This window comes from Orcinus orca, chromosome 16 (assembly GCF_937001465.1).
Source record: "Orcinus orca chromosome 16, mOrcOrc1.1, whole genome shotgun sequence".
NCBI classification, from domain to species: Eukaryota; Metazoa; Chordata; class Mammalia; order Artiodactyla; family Delphinidae; genus Orcinus; species Orcinus orca.
In genome coordinates this window covers 48,275,273-48,296,550 of record NC_064574.1, presented here as the reverse complement: position 1 = coordinate 48,296,550, position 21,278 = coordinate 48,275,273, and the positions used below count along the sequence as shown (strand labels likewise).

General features: G+C 44.5%; 1 protein-coding gene across 5 annotated transcripts in view; it reads left to right on the top strand.

The window, feature by feature from the left end:
- The first annotated feature begins 2,575 nt into the window (after positions 1-2,575).
- The window catches only part of ZNF133 (zinc finger protein 133), a 28,362-nt gene continuing 9,659 nt past the window's right edge, over positions 2,576-21,278 (top strand). The window contains exons 1-3 of one of the 5 annotated variants that reach the window (XM_049699111.1): positions 2,576-2,998; positions 18,285-18,411; positions 18,894-18,989. In XM_049699111.1, coding sequence (XP_049555068.1) covers positions 18,291-18,411; positions 18,894-18,989 — 217 coding nt within the window. In that variant the 5' untranslated portion in view covers positions 2,576-2,998; positions 18,285-18,290. Of the gene's footprint in view, positions 2,999-13,978; positions 14,193-14,298; positions 14,926-18,036; positions 18,058-18,284; positions 18,412-18,893; positions 18,990-21,278 lie in introns of those variants that run through there. The other 4 variants (XM_049699110.1, XM_033429381.2, XM_033429382.2 and 1 more) reach the window with 4 other exon arrangements.

Sequence of the window (21,278 nt, the reverse complement as noted above, 5' to 3'; positions counted from 1 at the left end):
TAAGCAAAGGTAAATCACACACTACCAATAACAACACACACCTATTCTCAACTGTACAAAAACATGCAGACCTACCCTGGGGAGATGTGGAAAATCTCGTCTTTGTTGTCAGGTCCATTCCTAAGGCAAAGGTCAGCTCTCCCTCTCTTGTCTTTTCTGCGTCAAGGGTTTAAGCTGCTCAGTAGGTCAGTTTTAAGTTGTAAGGGAAGCCATAATCACCCAGTGATACCAGGTGGCTGTTATTCTCCAGCACCACCCCTCGGTATGGGTTCTTCCCAGCAGGACTCCTCAGCCTTCACACCTCTTAGGTGAAATCCACATCACATCCCTGAAGACCAGTGTGGATTAAAAAAAAAAAAAAAGCACAACCTAAAAGTTGAGAATGATATTTTACTCGGTGGACATCCTGAGGATTTAAGCCCGGGAGACAGCCTCTCAGACGGCTCTGAAAGAGTGTTCCATAGAGGTAAGGGAGGGGCCAGGATATATAGGAGTTTTTGAAGAAAAAACAAACAAACCAGGTAGTCAGAACATCAAAGATTCCTGTTATTTTAAAAAAAACAGACATCTCCAGTTAATGAATTTAGCACTTTTCTATGTATGGGAAGATGCAAGAGTCTAGGCTCCTTGAAATCATTCCTTTGATATGCACCCAACTACCTAGGGCCAGTACCCTTGTTTCTCCATCCTGAATCGCCTCAGGGTGCACAGTTGGGAGGGGCTGCAGTGGCCACAACAGCCTTTGTTTACTGATCGGGCAGGTGGCATTTTTAGTCCACATTAGCTATGTGGACAAAGAAAGTCAAGGAAGTCACCTGCCCGATCAGTAAACAAAGGCTGTTGTGGCCACCAAGGCATCAGCCACTGCAGCCACACCTCACCCACCACGGTGCACCCTGAGGGGGCTCAGGATGGGAAAGAACAGGATACTGGTCCCAGATAGCTAAGGTGCGTAGCAAAGGAATGATTTGAGTGAACCCAGACTCTTGCATCTTCCCATACATAGAAAAGCACTAAATTTATTAACTTGATGTCTAATTTTCTTTAATTAACAGTAACCTTTTGATGTTCTGACTACCTGGTTTTTGTTGCAAAACTCCTATATATCCTGGCTCCCCCACTCCCTCTTCGGAGCAGTCCCGCAGAGCTAACTGAGAGGCTGCCTCCTAAGCTTGAAGTCCTCAGAAAGTCCGCCTGATAAAACATAATTCTCAACTTTCAGTTTGTGCATTTTCAGTTGACACTAATTTCTTGGTGAATGACTAGTCGTAGGGTGCGGCAGAGAGGGATGTGGAGAGAGGGTCCAAGTCAGACTGGGCACTTTCTCCAGGGCAGGGGCTGAATGGAATTCATTACGAACAAGGCAGCTTCCGGGCAAGAGAAGGGGATGGATTCAGCCTCCAAGAGCTAAAAAGGAATTTTAGGAAATTCTTGTCTCTCCCTGGCTTTCCAGGCCATGTGAATATTTTCTTGGTCTTCCTAGAGGACAAAATTTCAGAAAGCAAATCTGAGGAAAGTAAACAGAACTGAGAAGGTGCCCTAGTGGAAACGCCCTTCCACAGCGAAGTGGGGTGTGTTCTTCAGCTCCCCAGTTGAGGTATCCCAGATAGCACCAGTGCTGCCCCATTTTCAGGACCCTGAACAAAGACCCAGAGAGCTGTGGACAAAAAAAGAAAAAAAAATATGGCGCCTGCCATTCCAATAAACAACGAATGTTGCCTGCCGTCAAGGCATCAGTCTCTGCAGCCACACCGAGGGTGCACCCTGAGGATGCGCCCTGAGGCGACTTCAGGATGGAGAAAAACAGGATATTGGCCCTAGATAGCTAGTGCCATATCAAAGGAATCATTTCACTGAGCCCGGACTCTTGCATCTTCCCATGCATAGAAAAGTGCTAAATTCATTAAGTTGAGATATGTGTTCTTTTGTGACTAGTGGTCATCTTTTGAGGTTCAACCACGCGTTTTTTTCAGCAAAAACTCCTATATATCCTGGCTCCTCCCATACCTCTTTGAAACAGTTCCCCAGAGCTAGCTGAGCGGCTGTCTCCCAGGTGTAAGCCCACCAAATGAAACATAATTCTCAACTTTCAGGTTGTTGTCTTTTTCCGGTACACAGAGCGAAGACTATGAGGGGATCAGCCCCAAGCTATGGTCTATCACTGAGGCTCCTGTCCCCCCACTAGATGGATGAGAGGCTGCCCATAAATCTGTGGACTCCACACAGGGACAAGACGTCAGGGAGCACAGAGGGATGTTTCGGTTGCGGACATGGGCAGGAACCCGCGTCTGCCTCCTTCGGTCGTGAGATCCCGGTAATATGCCTTGTCTCTCCCAGTCTCAGTAACCACCCCCGCCATGGGTTTAAGTGAGTTCAAGGGTTATGTGAACTGGTGGACACCACGCCCGCGCGGCGCTCACGGAGCGCGAGCACAGCCTCGCTTCCCCGCAACCGGAGCGGGGTAGACCGCACGTCCCAGCGCCACCCACCGGCGCCCACCCAAGGAGCCAAACGGAAGCGCCCCTTACACGTCACTTCCGCCAACCGAGGGGGCGGGCTCGGCACCGGATGCGGAAGTCACTGCAGGGGTCAGTTGGGAGGGTAGTCTTTGAGGCGGATGTGTTAGAGAAAGGGGTCAGTGCACGGAGAGAAGCTACATGCTTTCGCTACATGCCTTCTCCACGTGGTTTGAAGAAAAAAAAACAGGGGGAATCCGGGCGCCACAGTGGCCATTCTCCGGTGGCCGGAGCATGTCACCCAGAAACGGCTCCCTCAGAGGCCAGTGGGAGCGCCTGGCGGGCGGCGCGCTTGATGGCGCCGAGCATACTGGGAGGTGTGGTCCCGGCGCGACCCGAAGATTCTGGGTAGTGTAGTCCTGGCGTCCTGCTGGAGTGGCCCCCGAGCTGGTGGCTCTAGTGACCCCTTGTTCTTTGGTGGCGCTGGTGAGTGTGGCTCCCGCGGGCCCTCGCTGCAGCCGTGCCCTTCCCCGCGCAGAAAGGTAAGTCCTGAAAGACTGGCCTGCGGGCTGGGGCTGGAGACGGTTCGGGTGGTGGGGAGAGGAGGTGGCGGCGGGGACGCGCTGTCGTGGCTCAGGCCGTGCCCTACCGGGTGTCACATTTGGGGAATGTGGGCGCGCATCTCCGAGGGACGTGGGTGAAGCCCAGCCGCGATGCCCAGTGGTGGCGGCTGCTGGGCTCCGGCCTCCTCCTAGGTTCGGCCTTGGCCGAAATAGCGGTATTGGGAGAGGCGGTCGCTCATGCCACGAGTCCCCGGGTTTAGGGGTTTGAGTAAGTAAGCTTCGGGGGCCTTATGTTTCCGAGGGGGTGACAGGTGCCAGCAGGCCCCGGTGCCAGGTGTCTCGAGTTCTGGTGGGTGGGAGCTGGTAGTCTTCTTTCGGGCCCGGCTACCCGTCGGCTTTGCTGAGGCCTCCCGCGGATGGGCGGCCGGCGTGGGCCAACGCGCCCGGGATGGGCTGGGTGTGGAGTGGCCATTTTGGCGCGATCTTGCGGGGTGCGTGTGGGGGGTGTCTCAGTTTGGCTGGTCGCCCCTGGGTTTGGGACTTGGAGGAAGAGGTCGTCTGGGGCCCACCGAGCAAGTTTTTCAGAGGTCCTGGAAACCATCATTGATCACGGGAATCAAGGATTTAGACATCTCTGGTGTGGCCCGGCTTTGGGATCTTACGTTCCATTTTAAATTTTTATTACGGAGAAATTTTAAAGGGAAATAAATAGAACTCCGTAGATCATCACGCAGACTTAACCCTTATCACCTCGTGAACAATCTTGATTCATCTCAGAATGATACACAGAATCCTTACAACCCGCAGAGGTTCGCTGTCACTGCCCTGCTTAAGAGCCTGGCCTCCACGGCCAGATTGCATCCAGACTCTGTCACCTTATAACTGTGTCACCTTAGGCAAGAGACTGACCTCACTGTGCCTCGGTTATGTCATCTGTAAAATGAAAATAATAAATCTTACTTCACTGGGTTGGGAGGCTAGAATGAGGTGAAACTCATCCAGCGCCCGGATCAGTCTCCGGTATATACTAAGTGCCCAGTGAGTGTGAACTTCCCTAGTAAAGATCAGCGGTGAGAGAGGATCAGCTAAGGCCCGTGTTCTAGCCTACATAACAGCTCTGTTCCCAGCAAGCTGCCCGCAGTCTTTTCTTCTGTGTCAGGTCCCTTCCTGATGCCTTTAAGGAAGAGGAAACCCTACCCTGCTGGAGCTTGAGAGTTTCCAGCGACTCTCCTGAACCTTTCGGTTCTCATTCTGCCCCCTGTGGCTCCTGCCTGCCCAGAGAGGGCTGCCTGGTGGGCCAGGGGAGGACCCTGGGCTCCTGACAGCCCAGCCTCAGGTGGGGGCCGCTTGCCTTTTGCCTGCTGGACCATGGGTGGGTTTCCTTCGCTCAACTTTGACATCTTGTGCCTTGTAATGCCCCATCCCGGGATCAGGGCCCCAGCTGGTTTCCCCAGGAAGCAAGGCCTGTTGTAAGGGTGGCCATTTTCACAGGGACTGTTCTTCAGACCCAGCGTCCGCCTTCACTACCCCTCCATCCTGGCGCCAGCGCTCTGTCTCAGCGTTTGCTCACACCTGCTCACTCCCGGGGCTTGTCCGCCGTGAAGGCCTCGGCCTTCTGGTCTTGTTCCGTCCAGCGCTCTCACTGCCTTTTTGTCCCAGGCCTGTCATTTCACACACAGTTACCTCAGAAGGCAGCTTACACATAAGGACTTCTTGTTGTAATATAACCACAATTTCATCATTACACCCAACAAAATGAATAGTTCCTTTTCCAGTTGTTTTAAAGTTTCTTTCAGTCAGAACAGCTCTGGTCAGAGACAGGAGAGGGAGATGTATGTGGAATTCGGTGTGGTGGTTTTCCCTGTCTCTGCCCCTCTCCCCGCATTTCTTCTAACCTTGCAGATCTGGTTAACATCTGCAACTTCTGCCCTTGGTACAAGCTGGGCCTCTTTGTTCTTTCCAGACTTACCTCCTGTTCGGTGGCTGCCGTGTTCTCTCCCCTGTGCTGTGCGCTGGATCCCCTTCTTCTTCCCCGTCTCCACTCCTGCAGCGCCCTTGCTCCTGCCTCTTCTCCACCTTCTTCTCCCTCTGCCCCCCCTTCCCCCACCGCTGCCTCTTGAGTTGGGCACCTGAGGTATAAATACTGATCTTGCCATTCAGCCTGCTAGAAAGGGACCTTTCTAATCGTTTGCTTCTGTCCCCACTCCAAAGTCTGACTGCCCAGATTCAAATCTCAGTTTCACCATATCTAGCTGTGTGGCCCTGAGCATGTTATGTTGCCTCTCTGAGCCTTCTGTTCCTCATCTGCCAAATGGGGATCAGAATGGTGTCCACCTGACAGGGATGTTGGGTGTGATAACCCTAGCCATGCGGTTAGAGCGCCTAGTACATAAATACTCAGTAACTGTTCGTTAGAATTATTATTAATGCTTCCAACTTGTTCTCCAAGTCACCCTTTCAGTGTCCTCCCCTAATCCCCACACTCGTCAGACCCTGCTTTACAGCTGCATGGAAACTTATTCCATTGTCTGCTTTTGTTTCTCCGTACCTCTCTGCTTGAGCATCAACTCCTGTGATGAGCTGGGATGGGCTCCCCCGGCAGAGCACGCTGCACGTCCCCAGCAGTATTCCCGGGCTCCCATTCGCTGTGGGATGCTTGACACATCAGGACCCCAGGGCTCAGCCTGTGTCATGACTGTCCAGCTGTCCCATTGGACTGGGAGGTGGTTCTTTGACGGTCGGGTGCCTTATCTTGTGCTTCTTGAGCCACTGATAGGGTTCCTGGGACCGGGTTAAATGAGTGCCGGGTTAAGTGAGACTAAGTGAGTGATGCATGGTGAAGACATGAGTGTCATCCTTGCTGGAAGGATGGAAGTTCACATGGGGAGTCTGATTGGAGAGTGCGCTGTGGGCATTAGTGGAGTGAGCCCTGAATAGCAAGTTAGTGTGGACTTGATGTGGGTGCGGGAGGGACCCAGTAAAGGGTCCTGAGCAGAGCAGGGACCACAGTTTCCCTCCAGCTCTTGCCCTGCAGCTTTCCTCCCCTTCAGAGCTAAACTCCTTGAAAGAATTCTCTTTTCTTGATGTCTCCGTTAATATCCTTCCATTGTCTTTTAAATATTCCAGTAAGGCTTTTCAGCTTTACCCACTAAAAAATATTCTTTGTCTAAGTTACCACTGAGCTTCCTGTGGCTAAATACCAGTCCATGCTCAGCAACATTTTACATAGTTGCATTCGTCTTAGGATCTCCTTTCATGTTGCTGTCCCTGGTTTCCAGGTTTTCCTCCTACCTCATAGGCTGCGCCTCCTCTGTCTCCTTGGCTGGCTTCTTTACTCCCAGAACCCCTGTGGAAGGCCCCGCTTCAGCTCCATCTCTCCTTGGTGGCCCCGTCCACTCTCAAGGCCTGAGATGCCATTCCTCTGAGGTTCAGCCAAGATCTCTCTCTTCAACTCCAAATCCCAGTCTCCTGTCTACTTGGCATTTCCACTTGGGTATCTCATGGGCATCCAAACTTGATGTGTCCAACAACAAACTCTGATCAACTCCTGTAAACATGCCCCGACCCCGTGGAGGATGGACAGTTCTTTCAGGGAGTTCAGCTGTAAAAGGGAGCAGAGACATGGCAACGCCTTCAGCTTCCTCAGGCTCAGAACTTCGGAGTCATCCTCGACTCCTTTCTTGCTCTTACACTCCATATCCCCAGTAAGCAGCCTCCGCCGCTCCTGCTGTGGTCCGGGCCACCACCTCACCTGGATGGTCATAGCCCTTGAGTGATCTCTCTGCTTCCTTCCTTGTCCCTCTCAGTACAGCTGTATTAGTCAGTTCAGCAGGCAGGTCATGCATTTGCTCAAAGACCTCCAGTGGCTTCTCACCTCAGTCAAAGTCAGAACCTCCCCCACTCAGTGTCAGTCACCGCATACCAGCCACAGTGAACTGTCTCTGTGCCTTGACGGTGCCAGGCCGACTCTCGCCTCAGGGCCTTTGCACTGGCTGTTCTCTTGCATGTGATGCTCTCTTCAAAGTTACTGACTTGGCTCATCCCTCACAGCCTTCAGATTTTTATTCAATCATCTTCTCAGCAAGGCCTTCCTAACCACTATTTAAAATCTCAAAACCCCGTCTCTTTTGTGTTACTTCTTTTCTGCTTCCCTGCTTTATTTTCTTTATCTCACTTATTACTTTCTGATCTGATGTGTGTTTTATTTGTTAATTTAATATGTCCATCTTCCTTCTCTAAACTTGCATGTCAGTGAGGGCAGATGTTTTTGTCTTTGTTCACTTCTGTATCCCCAGGGTCTAAGATAGTGTCTGTCGCACAGTAAGAGCTTAGGACATTTTTAATAAGTAATCCAGCCATGTGTAGGTGGAGCTAATTCTGGGAGGAACGGATCAGGCTGGCCGGGATGTCGGGAGATGGTCTGCAGAGCCTCTCTCAGGAGGGACTGTCCCTTCCCCAGATGGGTTGGGGGTGGGAGGCATAGAGAGTTCTTGGAGGTGGACTCAGTAGGCCTTGGTGACTGGTGTGATTTGGCAGGAAGAGAAGTACACCTGGTGCCCGAGTCAGCATGTGGGTGATGGGAAGGATGCTTCTGTCATTAACAGAGCTGAAGAAGGCAGAGGCACAGCATGTCTGTGAGGGCTTTCATTATTGATTGCTGCACAACAAGCTCCCCAAGCCCATGGCGTAGAGGAGCCACCATGTTATCATCTCTCCCAGTTCCTTCGGTTAAATCCGCTGGGCAGTCCTTCTGCTCCGTGGGAGTTATAGATCCAGCTGAATTTTCCCCCAAAGTCACTTGTGGACTCTTTTGGGTTGGACCATCCAAGACGGTTCCGTCACACATCTGGTGCTTTAGTGGACTGGCTGGAAGGCTGGGGGCACCTGGGCCCCACACTCTCTCTTCGCAGAGTATCGGGGCCTCTGCTTCTGTGTGGTCCCTCCAGCAGGGGAGTTGAAGTTCTTAAAGTGGCATCTCGCGCCTCCTGAGAGCATAAGCTGTGTCGCCTTCTTAAGACTTAAGCCTGTGGGACTTCCCTGGTGGTCCAGTGGGTAAGACTCCACACTCCCAATGGAGGGGGCCTGGCTTCAATCCCTGGTCAGGGAACTAGATCCGACATGCTGCAGCTAAGACCCAGCACAGCCAAAATAAATAAATAAATATTAAAAAAAAAAAAAGACTTAAGCTTGTAACTGACACAGTGTCACTTGTGCCACATTTATTGGTTAAAGCAGGAATGAGGTCAGTCTGAAGGAGCTCCCAATGTTTGAAGTTGAAATAATTTGAGCAGCAAAATAGTGATAATATTCTTTTTATTTTATTTTATTTTTTCACATCTTTATTGGAGTAAAATTGCTTCACAATGTTGTGTTAGTTTCTGCTGTACAACAAAGTGAATCAGCCATATGTATACATATATCCCCATATCCCCACATATATCCCCATATCCCCTTCCTCTTGAGCCTCCCTCCCACCCTCCCTATCCCACCCCTGTCTATCCCACCCCTCTAGGTCATCACAAAGCATTGAGTTGATCTCCCTGTTCTGTGCAGCAGCTTCCCATCCATCCATTTTACATTTGGTAGTGTATATATGTCAATGCTACTCTCTCACCTCATCCTCTTTTATTTTTTTATTGGAGTATAGTTGCCATACAATGTTGTGTTCGTTTCTGCTGTACAGCGAAGTTATCAGTTGTACATATACATATATCCACTGTTTTTTAGATTCTATTCCTATATAGGTCATTACAGAGTATTGAGTAGAGTTCCCTGTGCTATATAGTAGGTTCTTTTTAGCTATCTATTTTATATATAGTAGTGTGTATATGTCAGTCACAATCTCCCAATTTATCCCTTCCCCCCCGCAACCTTTCCCCCCAGTAACCATAAGTTTATTTTCTATATCTGTGACTCATTTCTGTTTTTTAAGTTCATTTGTACCATTTTTTTAGATTCCACATATAATAAAGTGATAATATTCTAATATAACCCATAGGATAAACTGTAAATCCACGCTGAAATAAATAAGAAGGGACAACTCTTGCTTACAGAAGAATTCCAATTAATTAATTAATTTATTTATTTTTCATATTTATTTATTTATTTTTTTGGTTGCACCGGGTCTTAGTTGCAGCAGGCAGGCTCCTTAGTTGGATCATGCAAACTCTTAGTTGTGGCATGCATGTGGGATCTAGTTCCCTGACCAGAGATCGAACCCAGGCCCCCTGCATTGGGAGCATGGAGTCCTATCCACTGTGCCACCAGGGAAGTCCCCAGTTAATGAATTTAGAATGAAAGAGGGAAATAGAACATTGTCATTTGGTCAACACCACAGTAATAATTGTTGCAGACAGGTCCCACAAAATTATGCTGAAATTAGTGGGTGGAAGATTGAAGAGAAATACGTTATTTGTATAATCTCAAAGTATCTCTCCCAAGATACATATTAATTATAAAGGGAAAAAGAGTGACTTTGCAATGGAGAAAGCCAGCAGACACTGCCTTAACCAAGTGATCAAGATTAAGGTTAACATCGTCAATAATGAAACATACCAATATCACGAACCCCTTGATAGGGTGCACTGAAAAAGACACATGACTTCTGAGGAATTCTAGCCCCAAATGAACTAATATCATTCTAATCATTTTTTAAAAATCAGATAAACCAAAATTGACGGATGTTGTTCAAAAATGTCACTTTCATGAAAGAAGGAACTGTCACAGATTGGAGGAGATGAAAGATATATGACAGCTAAATGCAATGTTGGAAGCTCAGTTGATATCTGGACCAGAGGAAGGACAGGACATTAGTGGAAAAACTGTTGAAATGTGGTTAAGAGTTGTAGTTTAGATAATAGTATTATATCAATGTTAATTTCCTGGTTTTGATCATTGTATTTTGGTTTTCCAAGATGTTAACATTAGAGAAAACTAAGTGACGGTTATATGGGAATTGACATTTTTGCAACTTCTTTTTAAGTCTAAAATTAAAAATGAAAAGTTTTATGGATTCATCAATCTTACATTGAATTGGATATTGGAAGAATGAGAGTTGAGTTTTGTTAAAGAATATTTCAGTATGTATAAATGCAATCATGATTTTTCTTCTTGGATCTGTTCATTAATATAGTGTATTATAGTAATGGATTTTCTAATATTGAACCAGTCTTACGTTTCTGGGTAAATCCCACTTTGTCATGGTGGAATATTTTCTTATTGCTTTGAATGATGGTATATTTTTGCCATGCATTTAATGTGGTAAAATATATATAACATAAGATTTACCATCTTAACCATTTTCAGTGTATAGTTCAGTAGCGTTAAGTACATTCATATTGTTGTGCAACCATCCGCACTCTCCACCTGCAGAACTGAAACTCTGTACCCATTAAACAGTAACTCTCTATTTCCCCTTCCCCCCAACTGCTCTCAACCTTCATTCTGCTTCCTGTCTCTATGGATTACTCTAGGTACCTCATATAAGTGGTATCATATAGTATTTGTCCTTTTGTGTTTGGTTTGTTTCACTTAGCATAATATCTTTAAAGTTCATCCATGTTGTAGCATGTGTCAGAATTTTTTTTGAGGCTGAATAATATTCATTGTATGTATATACCACATTTTGTTTATCCATTCATCTATTGACAGACACTTGGATTACTTTCACATTGTAGCTATTGTGAATAATGCTGCTCACACAAGTGTACAAATATCTGTTCAAGTCCCTGCTTTCAATTCTTTTGGGGAAATACCCAGAAGTGGAACTGGTAGATCATATGCTAATTTCTTTTTTTTTTGATAATTTCTATTTTTAATTTTTTGAGGAACTGCTATATTATTTTCCATAGTGGTTGCACCATTGTACATTCCCCCCAGCAATGCACAAGGGTTGAATGACGATTATGAAAAGTCTGATGGAAGTCTGGTATATTTTTTGCCTAGAGTCACTTAGGATTTTTGTTGTTATTCTTCAAAGTCTGATAGTTTTTCCAGTAGATACCTTGAAGTTGTTGGTTGTGAGTCAATTCTTCCCTTGTACTCTGTAAGCCCTTTCATATTTAGATTCAGGTCATTTTAAAAAAAAATTTTGTTGGAGTACAGTTGATTTACAATGTTGTGTTAGTTTCAGGTGTACAGTAAAGTGATTCAGTTATACATATACATATATTCATTCTTTTTTAGATTCTTTTCCCATATAGGTTATTACAGAGTATTGAGTAGAGTTCCCTGTGCTATACAGTAGGTCCTTGTTGGTTATCTATCTATATCTATCTATATATTTTATATGTAGTAGTGTATGTATGTTAATCCCGAGCTCCTAATTTATGCCCCCCCCCACATTTCCCCTTTGGTAACCATAAGTTTGTTTTTGAAATCTGCGAGTCTGTTTCTGTCTTGTAAATAAGTTCATTTATATCATTTTAAAAAATTAGATTCCAGGGGCTTCCCTGGTGGCGCAGTGGTTAAGAATCCGCCTGCCAGCGCAGGGGACACGGGTTCGAGCCCTGGTCCGGGAAGATCGCACATGCCACGGAGCAACTAAGCCTGTGCACCACAACTACTGAGCCTGTGCTCTAGAGCCCGTGAGCCACAACTACTGAGCCTGGGCACCACAACTACTGAAGCCTGAGCACCTAGAGCTCATGCTCCACAACAAGAGAAGCCACCGCAGTGAGAAGCCCACGCACTGCAAGGAAGAGTAGCCCCCACTCGCCGCAACTAGAGAAAGCCAGCGCACAGCAACAAAGACTCAACGCTGTCAAAAATAAAGAAAATAAATAAATTAAAAAAAATTAGATTCCACATATGAGTGATATCACATGATATTTGTCTTTCTCTTTCTGACTTATTTCACTTAGTATGATTATCTCTAGGTCCATCCATGTTGCTGCAAATGGCATTATTTCATTCTTTTTTATGGCTAATAGTCCATTGTATATATGTACCACATCTTTTTTATCCATTCCTCTGTTGATAGACATTTAAGTTGCTTCCGTATCCTGGCTACTGTAACTAGTGCTGCAGTGAACATTGGGGTGCATGTATCTTTTCTAATTATGGTTTTCTCTGGGTATATACACAGGAGTGGGATTGGTGGATCATATGGTAGTTCTATTTTTAGTTTTTTAAAGAACTTCCATACTGTTCTCCATAGTGGTTATACCAATTTACATTCCCACCAACAGTGCAAGAGGGTTCCCTTTTCTCCACACCCTCTCCAGCATTTATTGTTTCTAGATTTTTTGATGATGGCCATTCCGACCAGTGTTAGGTGATCCTTCATTGTAGTTTTGATTTGCATTTCTCTGATAATGAGTGATGTTGAGCATCTTTTCATGTGCTTTTTGGCCATATGTATGTCTTCTTTGAAGAAATGTCTATTTAGATCTTCTGCCCATTTTTTGATTGGGTTGTTTTTTTGACATAGAGCTGCATGGGCTGCTTGTATATTTCGGAGATTAATCCCTTGGCGCTTCATTTGCACATATTTTCTCCCATCCTGTGGGTTGTCTTTTCATTTTGCTTATGGTTTCCTTTGCTGTGCAAAAGCTTTTAAGTTTAATTAGATCCCACTTGTTTATTTTTGTTTTCATTTTCATTACCCTAGGAGGTGGGTCAAGAAAGATATTGCTGTGATTCATGTCATCTATTTTTGAAGTTTTCTTGGGTTATAGTTTTAAATATTAGTTCTGTTCCCTCCCCACCCCCACCCCAACCCTTTTTTGGTTTATTTCTTTGTTTTCTTCTGCAGGAGCTGCAATTATACAAATGAAATTCTTTGTTTGTCTGTTTTCCATTTCAACCATTTTTTCTCTAACTCTTTTTACTTCTTTCTTTCATTTTCATCTCCTCCTGTTAGCTTTCAGTGGCCATCATGTTTTCATGTCACTCTATTCTTCCTTGGTGTCTTACAATTTAGTCTTCATTTCTTTCTTTTTTTTTGGTTGTGTGGTTTGCAGTATCTTAGTTCCCCGCACTTATTTGCAAAACAGAAACAGACTCACATATTGCAAAAACAAACTTATGGTTACCAAAGGGGAAATGAATTGATAATTGATTCTAATGGCCAATTTTTGTCCTTCATTATTGCTTTAGGTTTCTCTGGTTTTGTTCACAATGCAGTGTTTTTTCTGTGTATACTTCTTACGTTTTAAAAGAAAAATCTTAAAAATAAAGGAGTCAATAGCATAATGAACGTCCTTATGTGCATCATCTTGATTTAACACTTGTTTATATTTTGCCATATTTGTTGCATCTGGGTTTTTGGTTTTTGGGTTCCTTTGGTGTTTGAGAATTTTTTAATAATTTTTTATTAATGGAAAAATTTCAAACATATTCAAAGCAAGGAAACTATAATAAAACCCCAGCTTTAACAGTAAACACTGTGTAGCAATCTTGGGAGGGGGGTGGTTTGTCCAATTTTTCCTGAAGTGTTTTTTTTGTTTTGTTTTTATAAATACATTTATTTATTTTTGGCTGTGTTGGATCTTCATTGCTGCCCATGGGCTTTCTCTTGTTGCAGCCGCAGTGCGTGGGCTTCTCATTGTTGTGGCTTCTCCCATTGCAGAGCACGTGCTCTAGGGCTCAGCAGAGCACGGGCTGTAGGGCTTATGGGCTTAGTTGCTCCATGGCACATGGGTTCTTCCTGGACCAGGGCTTGAACCCGTGTCTCCGGAATTGGCAGGCGGATTCTTAACCATTGTGCCACCAGGGAAGCCCTCCTGAAGTGTTTTTAAAAGCAATCCCATGGATCATTTCATCTATAAATACTTCAGTGTATATTTTTTAAAACAACCACAATAATACCATTTTCACAACCCCTCAAATTAATAATGATGTGTTAACATCTACAGTCAAGTAGAGAGCCTGAAAAACGTCCTTCTACATTTAGTTTGTTGGGATCAGGAGAGTTTGGGACCAAACCTACTGAAGGCCTGACTCTGAACTTTTTTCCAGGGCCCTGGTAAAAACCAGAGTGTTACACTTCCACCGTGCCACCCCTCCCCCAGCTGTGGGGTTGGAGAGCAGACCCTGCCTCGCTCACTGGGAGAGCATTTCCAGCTGACACCCTCTAATTTCTGCTTTCCTTACATGGATCTGCCTTCTGAGATATCATCCTTTAGTGATACCAGGAAAAATGGCCACAGGGTCCTGGGAAGCCAGGGTAATGGTGAGTGTTTCCTGCATTTCCACACTGGCTGTCGCAGGATGGACACAGTCCTTTCTCTTGTCTTGACCACCTTGTTGGCACCTGGCAAAGTCCAGCTCTAGTCCTGGAAGTGTAACTTATCTTACCTGCAGCCTGTTTGACCATGACTTGGTCAGTTTAGGAAGTTACCATCCCTGGAAATATTACCCGTGGAAAGGCACAGGATCAGAAAAAATGCAAGAAAAACCTTTAGTTTACACCTCAGATTGAACCCTGGCACGGAGACACAGTACAACAACAAAAACAAAAACCAAGCAAATCTGGGGAATCTGAGTTCCAGAGTTGCCATACTATGTGGGCTTACTAGACAAAAGACTTTAAGACAGCTGTCAGAACTAATGGAAAACATGAACGAGGTCAAGAAAACAATGTAAAAACAAAATGGAAATGTCAGTAAAGAGATAGAAAACATGAAGAGGAACCAAGAAGCTTAATGAACTCTAAGTAGGATAACCTCTTAAAAGAGACCCACACCAAGATACATTATAATCAAGCCAAAGGCAACAGAATCTTGAGAGCAGCAACAGAGAGCTCAGAACTTAATCACAGATGTATGATCAGGTGATTTTCAACAACACTACCAAGACCATTCCATGTGGAAAGGACAGTCTATTCAATAGACACTGCTGGGAAAACTTATACCCACATGGAAGAGAATGAAAATTAACTCAAAATGGATCAAAGACCTAAAAAGGTAAGAGCTAAAACTGTAAAACTCTTAGAAGAAAACATTGAGGAAAAGCTTCATGAAGTTGGATTTAGTTATGATTTGTTGGGTAATAACACCAAAAGCCCAGGCAACAAAAGAAAAAATAGATAAATTGGACTTTATCAAGGTTAAAAACTTTTGTGCATTAAAGAATGTATATTTGCAAGTCATATATCCGATAAGTAATTAATGTCCAGAATATATAAAGATCTCAGAGAGCAACAACAAAAACCAAACACCCCAATTCAAGAACCGTCAAAGGACTTGAATAGACGTTTTTGCCAAGAAGATATACAGATAGCAAATAAGCACATAGAAAGATGGTTACTGTCACTAATCATTAGGGAAATGCAAATAAAGACCACAATGAGAGATCACTTTATACATTTCACATGATGGCTATTACCAAAAACTCAGGGAGCAGCAAGTGTCGTCAAGGATGTAGGGATACTAGAATCCTTTTACATTGTTAGTGGGGATATAAAATGGTGTGGCTTCTGTGGAAAACAGTAGTGTTTCCTGAAGAAACTGAACATAGAATTACCATTTGATTCAGCAGTTCAACTTCTGGGTATATACCCAAAAGAACTGAAAGCAATTTGTATGGTAGTATTATTCACAATAGCTAAAAGGTGGATACAAAAACCCAATGTCCGTCAGTGGAGGAATGGTATATACATACAGTAGAGTATTTTTTAGCCTTAAAAAGGAGGAAATTCTGAGTACATGCTTCAACATGGCTGAAACTTTTAATTTTAATTTTTTTTTTATTTTATATTGTAGTATAGTTCACAATGTTTTGTTTGTGGTGTACAGCACAGTGATTCAGTTATACATATACATGTATCTATTCTTTTTCAAATCCTTTTCCCATTTAGGTTGTTACAGAATACTGAGCAGAGGTCCCTGTGCTATACAGTAGGTCCTTGTTGGTTATCTATTTTAAATATAGTAGTATGTATATGTCAATCTCAAACTCCCAATTTATCCCTCCTCCCCACCTTTCCCTTTTGGTAACCATCTTTGTTTTCTAAGTCTGTGAGTCTGTTTCTGTTATGTAAATAAGTTCATTTGTGTCATTTTTTTTTTTAGATTCTGCATATAAGCAAAATCATATGATATTTGTCTTTCTCTGTCTGACTTACGTCACTCCAGGTCCATCCACATTGCTGCAGATGGCATTATTTCATTCTTTTTTATGGCTGAGTAATATTCCATTGCATATATGTACCACATCATCTTTATCCATTCATCTGTCGATGGACATTTAGGTTGCTTCCATGTCTTGGCTGTTGTAAACAGTGCTGCAGTGGACATTGGTGTACATGTATCCTTTCAAACCATGGTTTTCTCTGGATATGTGCCCAGGAGTGGGATTGCTGGATCATACAGTAGCTCTATTTTTAGTTTTTTAAGAAACCTCCATACTGTTTGCCACAGTGGCTGCACCAATTTGCATCCCCACCAACAGTGTGGGAAGGCTCCCTTTTCTCCACACCATCTCCAGCATTTATTGTTTGTAGACTTTTTGATGGTGACTAGTGTGAGGTGATATCTCATTGTAGTTTTGATTTGCATTTCTCTAATAACTAATGATGTGGAGCATCTTTTCATGTGCCTCCTGGCCGTCTGTATGTCTTCTTTGGAGTACATGGCTGACACTTGAAGACATTATGCTAAATGAAATAAGCCAGCACAAAAGGACAAATTCTGTATGATTCCACTTATTTGTGATACACAGACTAGCCAAATATTGAATACATGGAGACAAAGTAAAATGATGGTTGTTTACCAGGGTTTGTGAGAAAGAGGGAGTCAGGGTTTAATGGTTACAGAGTTTCAGCATGGGATGATGAACAAATTCTGGAGATGGAAAGCGGTGGTGGTTGCACAACAGTGTCAACATACTTAATGTACTGAAATATGCACTTAAAAATGGTAAAAGTAGTAAAATGTTTCTGTATATTTTACAATAAAAATTTAAAACCTACAGGCTGCTACTACACGCGACCTATTCTGTATTCTACCACTAGGTGCCTTTTATTCCTCCCAAGTGGTCCTGCTTCCCATGATTCAGGCTCTCTCTTTCTTGGCCCACAGTGTCCTCTGCTTTGCTCCCCACACGCCTCATCAGGAATACCTGGCACCTTCCTCTTCCCTTGATTCCTGCCCTTCCCTCAAGACCAAGTTCCTGGGCCTCTCATGAAACCTTTCCTGATGTCTATATTCCAGTGTACTCTCCATTTTGAAATAGTGTTGAGGTAAAGATAGTAAAATGGGGCAGGCGGATGAGAATGGCACATAGAGATGAATTTGTAGACCAAGTAGCCAAGAACGTCCACGCTGAGCATCCACAGTGTGGGACGGGAAGTTTAATGGACTGTTACCCACATTTCGTAAGTGAGAAAACAGAGGTGCTAGTTGACGGGGGGGGGGGTGGGCCCCAAACCAAGGCAGTAGGATTCAAGTTCATGCTCTTTACCACTCGCTGCTTGTGGCTCTCAGGCCAGGGAAGGCCGAAGGGGCCCGATGGGATTGAAGGGAAGGACTGAGTTGTATTTGGTCTTTGCCATAATTGAATGGTACTAACTTCATTCTGATGCTTCAACATTTAAAACCATTGTTCAGGGCTTCCCTGGTGGCGCAGTGGTTAAGAGTACGCCTGCCAATGCAGGGGACATGGGTCCGAGCCCTGGTCCGGGAAGATCCCACGTGCCGTGGAGCAACTCAGCCCATGCGCCGTAACTACTGAGCCTGTGCTCTAGAGCTCGCGAGCCACAACTTCTGAAGCCCGTGTGCCTAGAGCCCGTGCTCCGCCATAGGAGAAGCCACCCAATGAGAAGCCCATGCACCACAAAAAGTAGCCCCCACTCGCCACAACTAGAGAAAGCCCACGTGCAGCAACGAAGACCCAACGCAGCCAAAAATAAATAAGTAACAGAACCAAAGCTTAAAAAAAAAAACATTGTTCAGACTATTCTTTTAAATTCTTAAAGTCTGTTGCTTTACTGTTGTTTAATTTTTATGTTATTTGCTCTTCCCTCAGCCTAGATTTGCTCTTGTTATTTGCTCTTCCCTCAGCCTAATGTTCCCGAAAGTTAAAGACTCCATTTTTTGGTAGGTATTCTCCGAAACAGCCTATTCAGTATCTCGAATGTGTAGGTTAAGTGCCACTGCCCCGATAGTGACAGGGGTTAAAAGTCTTGGAACACAGAGCACCAGGGTCAAAGACAAAATCTAGATATCTCACCTACCTCTCCCCGGGCAGGCTTCTGCCTGCCCCTGACCCTGAGTCCTGGGCAAGGCTGGCTCCTGGGTGAGCAGGGCTGTATTCTGTGTTACAGGCACACATGGCATTCAGAGATGTGGCTGTGGATTTCACCCAGGAGGAGTGGATGCTGCTGAGCCCTGCTCAGAGGTCCCTGTACCGGGAGGTGATGCTGGAGAACTACAGCAACCTGGTCTCGCTGGGTAAGCCTGGCATCTCTCAGGACCCGTATCCCAGCAGCTGGGTACTTTAGGCTGTGCTTGAAGCAGCTATCTTGCTTTCTGACTTTGCCTTTGGGTTGGACTCAGAAGCAGAGACACTCTGTTCCCTCTTTCCCCAGAGAAGGTCTGATTTTGTAGAATTGAAATGTGTAGAGGTGCGTGTGTGTCTGTGTGTTGTGTATGGGATAATCTGCATTTCTAGGCCTTTTCTCCCAGTCTCTTGGGTAAGCATGACATGTCTTCCTAGTTATTATCTTCTTTTAAATGAGGGAGTTGTTCTCTCCCCAGGATGGAGTAGGGTCAGTGAGCTGTCATCCTGGTTTCCCCTCCCCTGCAGAGAGCTCCCCACTCTCAGGTCTTTCCCACCACCTTTTGAAATTCCCCACCCAGTGTGGCTCTGAGTTCAGGAACTGGCTTTTGAGCCTATAACCTACAGCCATATTGTTTTCTTTTCCTATGAGCAGGGATTCCATTTTCTAAACCCAAACTCATCACCCAGCTGGAGCAAGGGAAGGAAACCTGGAGAGAAGAGAGAAAATGCCCACCTGCCACCGGCCCGGGTGAGTGGGGAACACTGGGCAGCCCAGGGGGTTGGGGGCAAGAAGGCGTCGCTCAGGTGCTGGGGAGGGAGGCTGTTGTGCTGGCCCTGGGGCCACCCTGTGTGCTGCCCACCATGTGACCTTCCAGCCCTTCATCTGCACTCGAGCTTTCCCTTTTTGCCCTCTCTGCCTCACTCAGTTCTCTCCCACATTCATAGGCTTCTTGCTCTTGTTACTATATTTTTAAAAGATCAAGCAAGAATGTGGAAGTAAAACTGAGTGAGCTAAAGAAAAAAGGCAAGCCCAGTGGGAGGAAGGAAGGCTATAAAAAGCCAACTGGGAAATTGAAATGGAATTCTAAAAAAATTGTAAGAATGGATTTCACCCAGGAGGGTGAAACTTTAAACGGTTATGTAAATACCTATATAATCCTCAATTTTGTCTCTTAGCCCCCAGAGCCTAAACTAGTTACTATTTTGGCCATTTAAGAAAAAGTTTGCTGACCCCTGCTCAAAGGGATTACAATATACAGCCTTCACTTTTCCTTTTCTACTTATTCTGGATACCACTTTATGTAAAATTTAAGAACAGTGCAATTGCACACTTCAAATTAAACCTTTTTCCCCACTTGCTTTATTCTGTAGTTGTCATTTGTACTGCCCCTCTATACCTTCTAAACTCCCTAATACAATGTTAAAATATTTGTTTTAAGCACTCATACGTATTTTTTAATCAAATGAAAAAGTGTTTTTATACTCATCCAGATAATTTACCATTTTCTGTGCTCTTATTTTCCTGAAGATTTGAGTTTCTACCTGATAGCATTTTAGTTGTCTAGCATTTCTTGTACAGGTGGCAGTGTATTCATTTAAATTTTGTTTTTCTGAATGTGTATTTCATCTTCATTCTCGAAGGATATTCTCACTGGATATAGAATTCTAGTTTGGTTTATTTTTTCAGTCCTTTAAAGATACTGTTCCCCTGTTCTGGCCTCTGCTGTTTCTGATGAGAAATCAGCTGTCATTTACACAATTATTACCTTGGTTTTTTTGTTACTTTTCTTTTTAAACCTCTGACTACTTTCAGAGTTTTCTGTATATGTTTGGTGTTCAGCTCTTTGACTGTGTCGTAACTGAGGAAACATGCTTTGCTTTGTATTTTCCCTGCTTAGGGCTTGCTGAGATTTCTGAATCTATAAATTTATGGCTAGAGCCAAATTTCGGGAATTTTTGGGCATTATTCTATCATGGTTTTTTTTTTTGTTTTTGTGGTACACGGGCCTTTCACTGTTGTGGCCTCTCCCGTTGCGGAGCACAGGCTCTGGACGCGCAGGCCCAGTGGCCATGGCTCATGGGCCCAGCCGCTCTGCGGCATGTGGGATCTTCCCAGACCGGGGCACAAACCCGTGTCCCCTGCATCGGCAGGCAGACTCTCAACCACTGCGCCACCAGGGAAGCCCTATCATGGTTTTTTTCTGTTCCCCTCTCTCCCCCTTTTGGGGACTACAGTTACATGTGTATTAGTCCTTTTTACATTGTCCCACAGGTTGTTGAGCCTGTCTTTTTTTTTTTTTTTCCCCCCTCTCTGTTCTTCAGATTGATTTCTGTTGATCTGTCATCTCCAATATGCTACTAAGTTCTGGCCAGTGAATTTTTCATTTTTAGATATGGTATTTTTCCTAACCGTTCATTAATGAAGAGCAAATTTTCCTTTACCTTCTTTAGCAGAATAACTTAGATACTTAGCGGATACATTTTTATTTATTTATTTATTTATTTATTAACATCTTTATTGGAGTATAATTGCTTTACAATGCTGTGTTAGTTTCTGCTTTATAACAAAGTGAATCAGTTATACATATACATATGTTCCCATATCTCTTCCCTCTTGCGTCTTCCTCCCTCCCACCCTCCCTTTCCCACCCCTCTAGGTGGTCACAAAGCACTGAGCTGATCTCCCTGTGCTATGTGGCTGCTTCCCACTAGCTATCTATTTTACGTTTGGTACTGTATATATGTCCATGCCACTCTCTCACTTTGTCACAGCTTACCCTTCCCCCTCCCCATATCCTCAAGTCCATTCTCTAGTAGGCCTGTGTCTTTATTCCCATCTTGCCCCTAGGTTCTTCATGAACTTTTTTTTTTTCTTAGATTCCATATATATGTGTTAGCATACAGTATCTGCTTTTCTCTTTCTGACTGACTTCACTCTGTATGACAGACTCTAGGTCCATCCACCTCACTACAAATAGTTCAGTTTCGTTTCTTTTTATGGCTGAGTAATATTCCATTGTATATATGTGCCACATCT